Genomic DNA, 16,681 nt, shown 5'->3' with positions numbered 1-16,681 from the left:
ACACCTCTGAAAATGAGGCCAATGACTTTTAACGGGACAGCATCCTATTAAGTTTCAACTGAGCTTCTACAGAAATTAAGAGTTGTAAAATTAATTTCTGAGCTTCCTTTTAATCAGTAGTTACAAAAAAATCTGTCTTGTCTATCAAGTCTGTCTTGACCTACCATAAATAGCCAGTGCAGTATGCTGTTAATACTACCCCATGTGCAGCTTGTAGCCAAGAACATGCATGTTCCAGAATAAATTGAAGCATTATGAATAAGGCTTTCTATTACCATTATAGGTGAATCGTCCTCACCCTGGTGATCATCCTCTCTTGATTTTTTATATGGTTGGTGGTGTGACAGTCTCTGAGGTCAAAATGCTGAAGGACCTTATATCAGCACGCAAACCCAGTGTCCAGGTAAAGTGGTATGATTCCTATTTGACCAAGAAGACATTTAGACAAGGGCTGTCCAACTGCTGGCCCATAGACTGCATGTGGCCCCAAGGGGTTAAGCTGTGATCTCTGGGTTCCTGGTCCGGGCACTGCTTCCCGCACTGCTACAGTTGCTGCTGGTAGTGTCTCCAGGCTCCCTCTTCCAGCTCCCACTGCCTACCCCTGCCTCTGAGGGCAGGGCAACACAATCAAAGGAGCTCACAGCCAGAAGACTTGGGATACCCAGGAACTCTGTATGGCATGGGTATGCCATCATGGTACAACAGGGATGGGCACCCACCATGTGACAGAGGGGAGGGAAACATGGAGCAGCATATTGGGCGTGAGGAACTTTCAAATGCGCACTTTCTAAAAGTTTATGGTTTAGTATGGTTTGGGTTTAACAACATCCATATTTTTTCAAAGGCTCTTTAGTGAAGTCTCAGATTTTGTAGTTGTCTATGAACAAGCATTGGTTCTCTATGCAGAATCCACAGAGGTGAGCCGGACTGCCAGGAATGACCCCACCAAAGAGATCAGCACCGGTGATAGATTGTCTTTTCAAAATGTTTGGGGCTTCTCAGACAAACAGAAAGAAAAGGGTAGGGAGGAAGGGCCTCAAAATGTGAAAAGATGGCCCTAAAGGCCTACCAGTCATGTTTGAATAGCTATGATTTCCCACGGAAGTAGGATTACATCCTAGCCTTTCATTTGTCGATGCTAGATAAGTGGCTTCTTTGCCATTTACTCAGTAGGAACCACCATAGTTCCTTAAAACCCAGGTCACAGCTGCTCCATGTGGACATCACATCCCTGGACACTCTGTAAGAAGTTTACCCCAACCTGCTTGGCTAAAATTTCTCCCCTCCCTACTCAGTTCATTCTGCTTTAGTGAAGCTGACAATATGTGCACCATCCTCTCCTTCAGAGTAGAAAAGGGGCCCTCCCCTGAAGAATTTACAGCTCAGTAGTTGGGAATAAAGCCAGTAAGTAGACACCTGGGCAACCTATGTCATATATTATAGAACACTCCAATTGTTTAATTCTCCAAAGCAGCTCCCAGATTCGCCTCTTCTCCTCCCTTGTGCTAGTGTGTCCCTGCACCCAAAATGCCATTCATTCTCCAAAAAGTTTGGGGTCAGCTGGGGTATCTATGAAGAAGAAAGAAGCTGTCATAAAATAAAGGGAAAGCAGGGCTCCCTGTGGTGAGTTCTCAACTGAGTCCCTGTGGCTAGTCCCTGCCCTTCCTGGTCATGACCACTGTCACCCCATTGTAGAAGAGGGGACAAGCCATTTCTGGCACAGTCTAAGGTATGAATAACTGTGGTTAATTTTGGAGGAATGTGTACGGGAGCAACTGTTTTCTTCTGGGTGCAGCAGACATGGAGGGTGCTCCTCAGAGCTGCAAGAAGGATGCAGAGAAACACTGTATAACCATCTGTGTCGTAAATATATGCTGTCCCAAAGACTGACTGGAAACTCTCATGTTTTAATCCATGCAAGGCATAGTTCTTACTAGGAAAGTCTTTCACAGAAGAGAGCCAAGGGAGGCTGAGGAGCCTCTGTGTTGACAATGTGTTTCCCCTGCTTTAGCAGCATCTTTGAATCAGGGACTCAAGCAGTAGCCTATAAAATTAAACACCCTTTCTAGCAACAATTTGTCATCCGATAGCATGTTTCTCTCCTGTTAGCCTCTCACTTATCTCCTTGACACACTGAATCAAACTCTTTGCCATCCAGCACAGGGATTGAATTGTGACATAGTGATGGACAAGTTAATCCAGACTCTAAATACATTAATATACCTTGAAAGATAAGCACAGAGTTAATGAGTGAGGCAGTTGAAAACTATGCAGTGAGACTTTGGGGCTAATTTTCGAAAGGGGATTGAAGCTTGACAGCAGTGACATGGAATCTGGTGTTGCTTTGGTTTGGTTTGACCCTGGTGGCAGGTCACCCTCTGAGGCAGATTCCCAAAGAATTTGGGGCTTTTACTGCCACTTGCCCTTTGTACAAAATCATTACATTTGGGGTTAAAGGGCTCAAGGGAGGAGGACAGTCCTGAGGGGGAAAATGAGAGAGGAAAAGAAGTGGTTGTTTGAGTCTGTCATATAAAAGATTTCTGTATTAGCTGGATTTACCTGGATTTCTCCAGTTCAGCTGTGAATATGTGCCACCTGTTTGGGATTATTCTCATTTCAAAGAGCCAGGCATTCATCTACCACCAGCCAGCATTTAACAGAACTGTTTTTGTGATGTTCAGGCAAACAGCTGCAGACATCAGGGCAAAATGAATTGGCCTCCCAGTTCCATTCCACTGAAACAAAGCACGGCCGTTTGCATTAATTATTGGCACTTTTTCAATAGGAACTGAATTATAAATATAAAAATAAAGAATTTTATACAACCACAAAAAAATCTGGCAGCAGGCACTGATTATTCAAGCAGTTGCTTGGAGACAGTTTAGGCAAATGAGAATTAAATACAGAGATAGGAAACATGTTTCCATCCACATGAGCACGTATATATTTTAGAGCAATTAAGCAAATGTTTGATTCATCTCCTCTGAGTAAGAAACACGAAGGAAAATAATGATATTAGTGGCTTTAGGATGGAGCTAAATGGCTCTCCTTCCCACTTCCTTGCAGGTACTAGTCCTTTGCTATTCCAGATTGATAAATCTGAAGGTTTCTAAAGCAGAAAGAGGGAGAAAGAAAAAGAGGGGACGAGAATGACTTTGCATTTTCTTAATTTCTTGAAAGTTGAAAAGAGTAGAAGTGGATGCTTCTGTGCCACCTCCTGTGCCAACACTGGTTTTTGCAGTTTTGCAATGAGATCTCTGCAGGCTGGCAGAGTTCCAGCCTGCAAGCGTCTGGGAAGGAGCTGGAGGAGGGCAGGGGATGCCATGTGCATGTATATGCACATGGCCGCCAGGCAGCCTGGAGAGCAGCTCCCACAGGTAAATGGGGGGAGGATTGAGGCCTCCATAGGGAGGGAGTTGGGCAGGGTTGGGGCTGGGGCTGCTGCCCAGCCAGGGGGTGTGTGGGGCTTGAGGTCCAGGGCTGCAATGCACAGCCACAGTGCCCTGGTGGGGAGTGGGACATGGCCATGGGCAGCTTGTCAGAGGGTTGGGGGGAGGAGCTGGCTTCCCTGACACTTCATGCACTCCTGGGACACAGGGGGGACCCATGCCCCCCAGATCTGTGTGCAGGGCAGAAGCAGGGTGGGCTGCCTGCTGCAGGCTTGGGCTCCCACCCTGCTGCCCTCCCCTGGGGCCTCCACAGCCTGGCAGGTGTGTCCTGGTGCTGCAGGGCAGAGCAGGCCACGTGGGGAAGCTGCTTGCCACTGCAAGCTTTGCATTGCCCTGGTAATGCATCCTTCGTGCACATGGCTGCAGTGGGGGCAGAAGTGCGGGGTTGTGCCCCTCACTGCTGCCAGACAGACAGGGATGCATCGCCAGGGCAGCACAGAGCTCACAGAAGCAAGCAGCTTTCCTGCATGGCTCCACTGTGCCCTGCAGCGCTGGGTCGCATCTGCTGGGCTGCAGAGGCCCCAGGTAAGGACAGCAGGGTGGAAGCCCAAGCCCGTGGCGGGCAGCCCACCCCCACCCCACTTACAGATCTGGGGGGCACAGGTCCTCCCTTGCTCCAAGAGTGCACATAGTGGTGGGGAAACTGGCGGCCCCTGCCTCGAACAGGCAGGCTATGGGGTGGGGGGGAGAGCCAGGCTCCGCTCCCTGTAGAAGCCACCGCCTTGTGTTGGGGGCAGGGAGATGTGGACCTGGGTCCCTGTCCCTGTAGCCCTGGCAGCTGGGGCCCCTTCTGGCAGGGCTGTGGGTGGCAGGCAAGGGGCACCAACAGGGCTGGGAGGCTGTGTCGGGGAGTGAGCGGCACAAGCAGGGCCAGAGAGCTGGGGGGCGGGAAGAGTGAGGGACATGAGCAGGGGCAGTGGGGTGGGGACTACAGGGCCTTTCTTTTTAACCACAGATATTGCGGGTTTTGTCAGAGAAATTGTATTTTTTTTATCATGGAAAACCAGGATCCCTGATAATTATCCATGACAACTCTGAAGCATTGACAGAAAACTTGGCCCCCTCTGAAATGAATAAAAGTTTTGCCATTAACTTTAGGAACAAGATTTTGCTAAATACATTAGTGTTCCCCCTACAATTGCTGCCTACATCATTTTGTCTGAGCAGCGTAGGCAAACTCAACAGCTTGTCCATCCAGCTTCCTTGTGTATTCCTGAAAGCCAGCTATTCAGTGTCATCCAACACTGCCACTGTATTTTCATTGTGGGCTGATTCATTCACCAAATCACTGGCTTCTTTTCCAGAATTCTTTTCATTATTTACACACATCTTCTCCTGCCCTTCTCTTTGTTTCCTGGGAACTCTTCACTACCGTGCAGTGGATCTTGCATAACGACCCTCCGGCCACTTTGCCTTGGCTGTTAAGAAGAAATGTATCCCTCAATTAAAGCACCACAGATAAGGAAACAGATTTTAAACCAGGGGAGGATGTGCAATGAGAATTCAATCTCCTTGCATGGAGAAAAGATAGTCCTTTATATTTTGGGCAGTTGCACAAAAAGCTGGATCATCTGTTCCTCACAGGAACAGAGCACTGTATGCTCTCCATCCATTTCTAAACCCTCTATTGATAGCATTGTAAATGTTGAAAGGCAGGAACTTACTTTAGCATAAAATATTGACACATTTACACTGATAATTTCATTTTGCCAGAACTATAGTTAAACTGCTTTGAACTGGCAGCGGCTGGCAGTGTTTGGCCTTGTAGATTCACAGACTGAAAACATTAGTAATGTGTCCCTTCATATTTTTCAGAATTAAGTTGGATCTGTAGCAGAGGAAGCACAGACTGTGCTGTACTTTGATTCCTGCACAGCATTAGGAAAGAAGCAGCAGCCTTTGGCACCTGCAAATTATAGAGACGGTTTAGCAATAGGAAGCAAAAGAGATAATCAGTGTCAATTTGCTGCAGTTTGTGTAGGAGGACACGGAGAGGAAGTTTGATAGTACAAAAGAAGTCTGTAGTAATTTAAAGTCAAATTCCTTTCATTATATGTAAAGAGAAAAGGCAAACGAAAAGGAGCAGGAAAGCTTAAGTGTAGTACTACTGGGATCTGGGGTACATGAATTTAACTCTCTCTCTCAAATCTGCTGCAGTTCTCAGATATTCCAGTAACATATTTGTTCCTTGTGCTTTGTACCTCATATGAAGAGTGATTAAATATGATTAAATATGCCAGGAAGTAGACCCAGACATGCTCACTGCTATTGGTATTTGAGTTTGAGTTGCAGCTATTGTTGTTTCCTTTCTTGGGATTTTTCGAATTCAAATATCCCTAATTTTATATTGCAAACACATATTTTCAAGTGTACTGAGTAAGATAACTTCTCTCCAGCTTTTCTGTTTTAAAACGATAGTATTTATCCCACATACCCTGCTGCGTGTAATGGAGGTTATTCTCAGATCTTGCTTTGACTCTAACCATAGTTAGCACTATGCTGAGTTGGGTCTGCACGCAAGGTTATTATAGACTAGTCAGTGAGCAGTACATTCACATATCACTTACTGCACATTACTCTGCATGCTGTAGACAAGCCTGAAGTTGCTAATGAAATTACATTAGGGACCCACATGCTCATTTTCTTTTGGGAAATAAATATATGTTGTGTCCAATGACCAATGTCTTTCTTCACTGCTTAAGAGGTGTAATGAATGACACTTTTTCACTGGAGTCACATTTTTCTCATGTGAAGAGTAAAAATGATCATCGCAATTATCTTTTGATTGAGCCCTGACCCTGCTGGTTGAAATGCTGGACTCAAGTAGCAAGTTTCTGAATGCTGAGGAGAGTTCATTGACAAGCCACAGCAGGCAGACCGCACTTTCTGTAATACTCACCTTAGCTTAAACAAAGCAGCAACTTGGAGTCAATTGTTGACAACATTCAATGCTGTGGCAGGGGAAACTGCTGGTTGAGTTTCACAAATCAACCCAGTGGCAGTCACAACAAATCCCTGTGTTTCCCAGGATGAGGGGCGTGTAAGAATGAATCAAAGTATACATGCTTTAAAAGTACTGTGTTAGTCACTATGTTCCTACTGACAGACCCACTGTTGCCGTTCAGTGGTAGAATCTTTGTCTGCCATGTAGGAGACCTGGCTTCGATTCCAGGACGTGCACACAACTACAGCCATCAAGGCACCAAACATCCAGACTCTGGCCTCTGTCTCAATGGTGTAAAGTGGGGATGGAAGGTCTCGGCCATCTCCACTCCCCCATACTCCTGCCTAGATGTACATGTCAAAGGTGCTAGTAACCTCTTGCTCATATACCGTGATCTAGAAGTATCAACAGTTGCCTACTATCCACTGACTTTGACTTTAAGTATTATTATTAGCTGAGTAGACAGTAGCTTTGGGCAAGCTGCATTGTTGTCTCACCATGAACATAAGAGACCAGTAACTTTTCAGTTGTTCTGCAAGTGGAGCCTGCATGTTTATTCCTCTTGTTGCAATTGCAGTCAGGATTAGTTTCCCTAATTGTATATTTATTTTTTCTGTCTTCAGGTAATTGTGCTCTCCTCAACTCTCCTGACACCACTTCACATTCCAGAGTTGTTATTTGCAGCAGACCATCTCCAGCCAGACATTGGCATCTGAAGTGTGTGGATCTGTGGAAGAGATAAATGATTTGCCTTCGCTGAAAGTACCAAACCTCTTGTCTGTTGTTCTTTCTGATGGTCTTCCAAAAACGAAAATACCTGAAAACTAATTTGCAGCTGTAATTGAAAACTATGCAAAGTGAATGGAGAGCTGGTTGCAATGGGACTTCTATGGCCTACAGGAGTACTTAAAAGCCTCTTACTTCCTCTGTGACATCAAGCTAGCATTCAGTTCCTCCCTCCTTGATGAGACTGTACTTCTGTTCTGAACCCCATGTGCTAACTGGGACCTTGCCTCTTGCATTGTGAGGAGAAGAGAGATGGCTGCCTATAAGAAAGTCCCAGAAAAGGGGAGGCTGTGGAAAGCCACAGAGGGCCAGATTCAGCCAGCTTTCCCTTCACTGAGCAGTACTTTACTCCAGGAGCTGTGGCATTCATTTCAGTGGGATTGATTGAAGCTGTCCTATGTTGCTCCCTGAGACATCACTCAGTGAGAGCAGGGATAGCAAAATCTAGTTCTGTGGGCCATGTTCTCCTGCAAAACACGTGCCTTATGCAGCATTATCTCATCTTGCTTCAACCCAACTGAGGGATCACAGAGTGCAGCCCTGAATGGCACACCAGCTACCAGCCCACTGATAGGTCCACAGTTGACCAGAGAGCAACAGAGGACAGTCCTACTAGGGAGCGCCACCATAATCCAAGCTGGTGAGGCACATGGCCAGTATTCTCACAAATTCCTGGTTTCCCATTGTTTGCCCCACCCACAGGCCCTGAGAAAAGTCAATGTCTTTGGTGGCATACTCCTCTGTAGGATTTTACACAGGCTAGCATTTGGACTGTGGTGATTAGATGTTTCACTTTATTAATGCTTATTTCAAGCACATTAAATAAATAACACATTGTCATTCATAAAGGGGCTGGAATGCCAAAAGTAAAACCTGTTTTAAGTTCTGTTTCTCAACAATGTGGTTAGAAAGCTTTTGCTCTTTATTTAAGATTAGGCAACAGCCTTCAACAAAACTGAGTTATGTAATTTTTCTTTTTAAGACTTTGATATAATCTTAGAATGAAAAAAAGCATTGGTTGCTAGGGATACAGTTGTTCAGTACTGAACTTTTATAAATATAACATAAAACGACGCAGTCAGAAAGATACGTCATTGGTATGCCAGTTGGTCCATCCCACAGATGCTAAGTCTACATTTGACACAGAAATTATATTTGAAGGGCACATTTAACTCCCCTCTCCATCCAGTGAAGTGTGTGCCTATTTTAGCATTCATTGTCATGCCTTAGGAATTAAACAGAAACTAGCTCTTTTACCTTTACACTCTTAGCTAGGGTGAGGTCTGTTAAATGCATCTTTTTTCTGAAAAATCTCCATTTTGGTATAAATACACTTCAGTGGCTAATATGGAACCAAAGTTGATTATACAGCATGGATGAAGTTGCCTTCAGTGAGAGAGAAAATATTGTGAAATTGTGATATATAACTTGATTCTGTATTTGATGGGAAACTAACATGTCAAAGCAAAGTATGTAATGTTGAAAGCTTTAGAATTCCATGGGACTATGTAAGGTTGAGAAATAAAGGCAAGTAGCCAGTCTCCATGGTTACATTTCATTTTCTTCCGCTTTGTGCTTCTGATCAGAATATAGATGTTTTGGAAATTGTTTGATCATAGCCCTCTCCCTTTGCTTCCCCCCAGCTGGTGTATAGGGATATACTTGAGGGCAAGCCAGAAAGCACAGCACCCACTCATGGCCCATTTTTCAGCCATGATGTTTAGGTGGTTGCATGTAAGAAAACAGGGTTAGGTCAAACCCTATGTATAAGGGAGGCTTCAAGGAGCATAAAGTGCACAGGGAGGGGTCACTCAGGGAGAAATAGCATCATCTGCCTGCAGGGGTGGATCCAGTGGAAGGAGTGGGGCATTTGCCCCCCCTTGGATTCCTAATCTAGCCAAAATTTACAACCTGCTGCCTGGTAGTGACAGCAGCATTTCTATTCAGGCAGCAGTGAGGGAATCACTTGACTTTGTGGCTCATTATTATTTACCTGATTCCTTTTAAATGCCTCGTTCCACAGGTGTTAGTGACCCCCTCTCCTTTTTAATGGCCTTGAAGTTCCACTAGTCAAGCTGTTCTTTCTTCTGCAATTCTGCTATCTACTAACTACTTCTGGTAATATAGCTCCTATTTCACAGCCCTGAAGACTATTTTTAGCTCTAGCAAAAAGCATTCACTCAAGTATGGAAACATGAACTCAGGTGAATATTAACTCAGATGTGGAAGTAACTTTCAGCAAAGCTTTAAATGAACTGTCAAGATTCACAAGAAGGTTAGAGCTTGTTTGTATGACTCTGAAAGAGATGTCCATTTAATTCTAATGACTACAGGACTAAGGAACCATCTTTTGATTATTTTTGCCTATTTGGTGTGGGTTTTTTATACATGTGATATTGCAAATTAATACATGTTCTGATAAAGTTATATTTGTTTTTTGCTTCAATCTTAAACTGAACAATAGAGCCCTAAGCTCTTAGCATATTAGCAAAGCTTCTAATTTCTTCTTACCTGGAGAAAATGTGTGCTGTGTTATATGTGATGATGCACCACACCATCCGCACTTCCTTTTCAAAATCCTAGATCTGCCCATGCTTGCCCGTGTTGTTCCTCTGAGAAACCTCTCCCTATGTGCTCTGCAGATTATTCCAGAAGCTACTCCTTCCTCAGCCTGTTTCCAGGGAGGAGCACCCTCCACAGACCTCAGACCCCTGCAGCTCTTTTCCCTGCTTTCCACACTTTCAGAGGAGCTTTGTGGTTTGTTTATTTACTCTGCTTTGTGGACAGTAATTTCTCCATTTTCTGTGGCCTCCTCGCTGTTAGCTTCCTCAAATGATGTCAGGTCAGGGAATGCCTTACTAGTCTAGGGAAGCTGTTGCAGTTGTGATAGATCCTTTCTCCACCATTCCCTTTCCTTCCTGGCTTAGCCAAATGTTCTCATGCTTCTTACTGGTCATCCATGTTAGAGGAGAGTAGGGCTTAAATAGACACTGGGGCTAGAAATTCCTGAACTTTGTGTTGTTCTGTCAGTACCTCATACTGAAGTAATGACTGGTCTTCCACATCCACCTCTTGTGCAACCTTGCCAGTTCATGCTGGCCAAGTACATCTGCAACAACAGGACAGGGCCACTCTGATTCAGCATCAGGGACAGCAGTCCAGCAGCCAGTAGCTAGAGATGAAGAAACGGGAAGCAACAAAGATACTCTACTGCTGTTCAAGCAGCTGGTGAAACCTAGTCCTTTTAGCTTGAATTTGCAAATGTGAGTGGTCCCTTGTGGAAGGTTAGTGTGATTTCTGGTTGCATTAGTTATCAAGGCCATAAGAGAGGGCAGGGAACCAATTCTAATGTGGAAGTCCTCATGGCGGATACAGACAGACGAGATGCAAACTGTCAGTGCCAACCTCAAGCCATGGCTAACCCTAACTTTTGTGTAAGCAGAAGAGCGCAAGATGTGCTACAGCATTCAAGGGAATGCTAAGCTCCATCCAGTCAGCAGGAGAAGCTCAGCCAATGCTTCTGGTTGATTAGGTAATTGTCACAGTGAAGACAGCAGAAAACTGAATTTAGGATGCAGAATCCAGTGATTTGTAACTGTGCCTAAACTGAAGATGAATAACTTGACACAGAAAGCACAGAAGGGTGACATAAGCCTCCTGTATCACAAAAGGCTGTCCCAAGGATAGGCTAAGCAATATTTGGTCCTGATGGGAGGTTTCAATAGTCATAATGATACCAGTATGAACTTAGTTGTTCTGGGAGCAGGCAGTGGGTATCTATGTACTGCTAAAGAAAGCTTGGCTCTTTGAGCCCAATCTGAGTCAGAGAAGAGAAAGTCAGCACCAATGCACACAACTTGGATCGGAACAGAACATTGTTTATGTTAGGTGCAACTGTGGCTTGTATTTGATACATTTTCCAAGAGGGAGCCTTCCCTGAGGTAAGCACAATACAGTTGATGCTCCAGGATAAGGCAGCTAGTGAAGGTCAACCAAGACCAAGAGTAATTTATTGGCTCAGATTTACCCATTTAGGCTGCTATAATTGTACATCTTACTGCAGATGTGAAGTGCAGTCAACTAACTTGTTGCACTTGATGGGTTCAGGAATAAATGTCAACTGGAATGTGCTTAATTTACTTTGGGAATTAGACGGGGTTGGGCCTTCTCAAGAGTGGCTACTACATTTTTTTCTTTCAGATAACTACTTTGGGTTGGAGGCTTAGCTGCCAAAGGTAGCTTGTCAAGATGTCAGCCACATGATGTGTAGCAGCTTGGGCCAGGTTAGCCATGTACATGTAATATGTAAATGACTGGAAATTGGTTGGATGTGTGTGGTTACTGTATCCCACTATGTTAACTGGGGAGAAGAGAATGTTGATGTCTCAAGAAAATGAAGGACAGTAACCCTTAAAGAAAAGAAGGCAGAGTATTTGCCAGTTTAAATGCCTCAGGATTAAGGGTGGAATTCACAAAGCATTTAGTTGACTTAGCGGTTACAACCAGAAGCACCCCCTGCTCCCTCCCATTTTAGCTGAGCGTCTAGGTATCTTGCCTACGGCCATTCATGATCTCCAAACTAACTATAGCTGTGCCTAAGACCCCTGATAGGTCTAAGCTGGTAGATATGCCTTGAGCACACCTGACAGCACTAAGGACCCATAGCCACTTCTACAACAGTGGTGATAGAGATGCCCACCACTACTACTGTCTTGAAATAACAAGGAACCACGATGGGCTGAAAGTTTAGACACTTAACTCTAGGCAGTTGTTTCAAGCTGTGAACCTCCTCTCTTCAGCACTTCCTACTGGCTGGCTTAAATGGGTCCCTGCTCAGCATGCTGGTTTTTATGGATTTTATTCTCAGACAACCACACATCTACCTGTATATTGAGAAAGAAAATACTATAGTGTCTAAAGTCCCCATTTCAGATCTAGCCTTAAGCCAGCCAGTAACCAGTACGCCAGCTCTAACAGTTTAGATGGTACAGATATGTGCTGATAATAATGAATGCTACACACCATTCATTCCAGTCAAAACTTAAGTACCTTCTTTGGGGGGCATGTCTCAGCAAGCCAGCCTCATCTGTCAGTGGAAGAGTGAGGTTTGTAATTTACTGTACTAAACTTCCCTGTTGTTTTGCTTGCTAGGCAAAACTGTAGTGCTAGTTATTACAGTTTAAGAGGCTGAAGTAACATGAGACAACGTAAATATAGATTGTCTCTGATAATCATATCTAGCCTGCTCTCCCCATTGCTATTAGGACTTTATCCCAGAACAGGAAAATGATGGACCTGAGTTCTAGTTCAAAAGGCCTTTGGAGGGAATAACGTAGGACACAGAAAAGTCGGACTTCATTTCTCACCACCCCCCATGTCAAAGCGAGGGTGCTTATGCTAAAGCAAACTTAAGTCATGGAACCGTATAGAGAAGTAGGGCTGGAAGGACCCTCCAGAGGTCATCTAGTCCAACTGCCTGCCTGAGGCAGGATGATCCCTTTCCAAACCATCCCATAATCTAAACTCTACCCAAGTCTTTTATACAGTGATGCATTCAACATTCCTACTGCTGTTCTTAAAGAGTGTTTGGCACATATCACATAAGTTGTGAGAAAACAATAGATATTAATGAAGCACTGCTTATCTCCAAGTTTCATTGATTGTTTACAACTGTTCTAAAACAAACACCCACATGAGAAATTATGGATTTCAAAAAACAATTTAATACTGAAACAGACTAGGAGTGAAGAGTCTGCTCCATGTAAGGAGCGGTTGTACACAAAATAAATAAATTACAGTTTAAGCAAAAGTACAACTGTTTTTTAAAGTGCATTTGTATAAGGCCTTTCACCCATGAACTCAAACTCCACTGGCTCAAAGTAAAAATGTGTAAGTCTGCCATGTGTGTAAAGAGTAGGGTCTCAGCTGACAACAAACTCAGCTTCATTACCCAGAACCAGCAATGTTTATCATCTACAAACTGAATCCATAAACAATGACTCTTTCTATGTCTGGTCCATAGAAAAAAGAGCAAGGGAAATTAAGAGTTTCAACTGGCAGTTAAGGGCTATCATTCAGCACTTGGATGGGAAAGCCACAGTGCTTTATCAGTTGAGCACATTTGAAAGTGAATCTGAACAGTATTTTTCATACAGTAAAAAACAAGTTATTGTAATAAAAGTACGTTTACACCCTGTGCATAACAGATCTGTGTACAAAAAGTCCAGTCAAGCTGTCATTAACATAGCTAGTAAAAAGAGTAGCACTGTTTATAGTCATGAAACCCAGTCACATGCACTCATTTAACACTTACTTCACAAAGCAAGTTTGTATTTGTGCTTTAAAATACATTGGTAAGACTGTACTACACAATAAGAACACAGAGAGCCATGTCATGCTGTCCCTCATTCACTTCTGAAAACAAGCTAAGGTAAGTGGTTACTTCCAAATCAGTAAGCTTTAAAAAAAAAATTCATGAGGATTTCTCTGTCACCCATCTATGGTTGAGTTACAGTTCAAGGGATACATGGTCATACAAAACATCAAGCCAAGCTTGTCCCACCACAGGAGAGACAGACAAGATTGTTTTACTCATTGAAAAGTTCTGTTTCAAAACAAAGATATGTGTGTTCTACCACTTAGATCAAGAACCATTTCAGGAGCTCGTTCAAGCTTGCTTCAACTTCATTCCTCCTTTAACGTCTTATTTCTACAGTGATTCAAAAGAACATCTGAACCTTGCTTCTTTCATTCATGTTCCTTGGACTCTACAGTGCCAGTGGTTAACCTTCCACAGCTGGACCTTAAAGACTGACTGGTGGGAAGACAAAAGCCCACCAAGCTTTATTTTCAAACAGAAGTAACAGTCCTCACTTTAGCAGACAAAGCTTGCTTGAATCTTCTCTTCAGATCCTGCATGTTGGGAGACTTTGGCCTTGGTATGAGAGAGGTTCTTCTTCTCTCAGGGGTGCTTGTTATTTGTTGTTTACTAACTTCTTTACAGAGGACATGGAAGGCATTGAAGACATCATTATAGTTTTCACTGACAGACACCTCATAAAAAGCACAACCCAGCACGTTGGCCAATTGAAGTCCATGCTGTGGCTCTACTTCTTTAATATGCAAGAGATCAGCTTTGTTTGCTACAATGACAACAGGGATAGTGTTTCCTGGATGCAACTGTCGAATGTGCTGGTGCAGGTAACTAAGCAGTTCATAGCTCTTATAATCTGTGATGGAGAAGACAATCACAACAGCATCTGCCCATCGAATGCACCTGTTCAACTGTTCATTACAATCTGGAGTGTGTTCGTGGATCTAAAAGAGGAATTTGAAAATATTAGATTGATATGATACATTTTTTCCATCGTTAAAATTTAGTCAACTAAAATCAAATGCATTATCCAACATGCTTGTAGTTCAGATGACAAAAATAAATAAATCAAGCTCTATTTTCTTTGCCCTTGAACTATGTTGTTCCAGCTGCAAAAAGCTGGAACATAAAGCTGGAGTTTGCCACACTCAAGTGGAAAATTGACCCGAGCAGTTCTGCAAGCAGAGCAGGACTTTGTAGCTCCACAGAATGGGAAATTAACTGGCTAGACAGCAAGTCTAGGGAAGCAGAGATAGGAGCTGGAAGCATTTAGACCTGGAGAGCTGCCCAGTTCAAAAAGGCAAAAATGCAATGTTATTCAGGTCTATACATTCAAACTTTGTGGTACAAAATTTATAGCACTGTAAAGACTACAGCCACAATACTACGGGGTTTTAGTTTATATTGTGCAGATCTGCAAAACCCCACCATTTCTTTGACAGTATCAAGGAAGTTTTTCGTACCAGATTTCTAGAGTGCGTTTCATATCGGCACAAAAATACCATGTTCCTTTTAGCCAGTGTTCTGAACACATTCGAATGAATATTGTAGATTAATCCTGCCTGGATCCCCCACAAACCTGCAGCTCTTCAAGTATAACAGAATAATGGGTTGTTACTTTTCCTGGCAATGTACCATACATACAAGGCATACAAGTTTTGGCTGTTTATAAGCTGGGTTATCACCTCTCCCACTGTGAAGTACTTGATTTTAATGGTGTGTAGAAAGCCTGGTAACTGGCTGAACTACTCCTCTGGTTAAAACGGATATAAAAATTAGACTTATTTTTCACTAGTCGAAGGGATGCACAGATATGTTTCTTACCTGAATTCCTGGTGTGTCTTGCACTTGAATAGCAAGGGTCTCTCCATCTAGTTGGATCTGTCTGCTGTAAAGATTACCTGACAACAGCAAATATTTCATTACAATATGATCGCAGCCATCTAGACAGACAACAATTCCTTGAGAGAATAGGGAGAAGGGACCCCCCCCCCCCCTTTCGATAACAATGCAGGAAAACAGAAAGTTTATCACTAGCACAATATATGAACAACAGCACTAAGATCTGGCCCATCTTTGACAGAATTGGGGTGAAAGTCGTCTTTGTACACAATGTCACCAGACCCCTCTAGAGCTAGTTTTACATGGATTTATTTTTGAGCTTAGTCCCAAGTCTCTTAAAATTAAAAAAAGCTACCACTGCTTTCCAAGTGACATTTCAAAATTGCCTAAACAAAGATAAGGTGGAGCAACTTCTGACAGGAAAGCAATGTCCTCATCTGTCAGCCCTTCTACACTTGAGAAAGGCTCTTCTCCAAGGATATTTTTCAGCTTCCTTGCAGCTGACCTTTTAGCTTCGATTCATTATTGTAAAAACCAGAACAGACCCCAAACAACCATTTCCTAGACGGGGACATCTCTGCTCCTTTTATTCACTGGTTTGAGTCCCCTCAAACACTGCACTCGACTTAATATGTTGGGACTTTTGCTTTCCTGCCATAACATGCATCCTTCTGCATGTGGCAGCCAGCGCTCTTCTGCTCCTCGACTGAGACTGAAGAGAAGGAGGCTTCCCAACGCTGCTCTTCACCAGCAGTTGTTAACAAGGGGCGCAGGCATCACTGCGCTCGCAGCTCAAGGGGAGATGCAGCCACTAACATTTGTCAGGGGTGAAGAGGTTTATCAGCCACAGCGGATGGGGGGTGTGGGGCCACCCGCCCCACAAGCCAAGCCAGTGGCCACGCAGCCCCATGACAGACACCCTCGGGTCGAGATGAGGGCCAGCAGTTTCCCAGCGCCCGGGAAAGGAGGAGGCTGCATCTTCACGTGGGCTTTGCGTCGAGGTCAAGAGCGGGCGCCGGGGCCGGGGCTTGTCTGGAGCAGGGGACCCCCGGCGGTTCCCCGCACTCGGTCGGGCCGGGGCTAGGCTCGGGGACAGCGTGGGGCCGGGGCGGGGGGTCTCACCCGCGTTCCGCTCGTAGTCGCCGATGAAGCGCCGCGTGAGGAACCGCACCACTAGCGCTGCGGGGCAAGGAGACGGCCGTTAGTCCCCCGCGTTAACCCCCCGCGGCCCCGGTCACCCGCCCCGGCCGCCCTCCCTCACCGGTCTTGCCCACGCCGCTGGCGCCC

General features: G+C 44.4%; 2 protein-coding genes across 2 annotated transcripts in view; one reads left to right on the top strand and one right to left on the bottom strand.

The window, feature by feature from the left end:
* Positions 1-8,720, top strand: part of SCFD2 (sec1 family domain containing 2) — a 407,563-nt gene extending 398,843 nt beyond the window's left edge. Inside the window, exons 9-10 of the mRNA XM_025198344.1 lie at positions 284-403; positions 7,017-8,720. Of these exons, the coding sequence (XP_025054129.1) occupies positions 284-403; positions 7,017-7,109 (213 nt within the window). The 3' untranslated portion in view covers positions 7,110-8,720. The remainder of the gene's footprint in view (positions 1-283; positions 404-7,016) is intronic.
* A 4,162-nt stretch (positions 8,721-12,882) lies between these two features.
* On the bottom strand, positions 12,883-16,680 carry RASL11B (RAS like family 11 member B; the record flags this gene model as incomplete). Its single annotated transcript, XM_006019037.1, has 4 exons — positions 12,883-14,496; positions 15,377-15,453; positions 16,517-16,573; positions 16,656-16,680. Coding segments are annotated over 4 exons (627 nt in total), but the record flags the coding sequence as incomplete, so codon positions are not given.
* Between the last annotated feature and the right edge of the window lies 1 nt (position 16,681).

The sequence above is a fragment of the Alligator sinensis genome, unplaced genomic scaffold (assembly GCF_000455745.1).
Source record: "Alligator sinensis unplaced genomic scaffold, ASM45574v1 scaffold134_1, whole genome shotgun sequence".
NCBI classification, from domain to species: domain Eukaryota; kingdom Metazoa; phylum Chordata; order Crocodylia; family Alligatoridae; genus Alligator; species Alligator sinensis.
The sequence above is the reverse complement of the archived record's forward strand: the minus strand, read 5'-3'. Positions and strand labels throughout refer to the sequence as shown.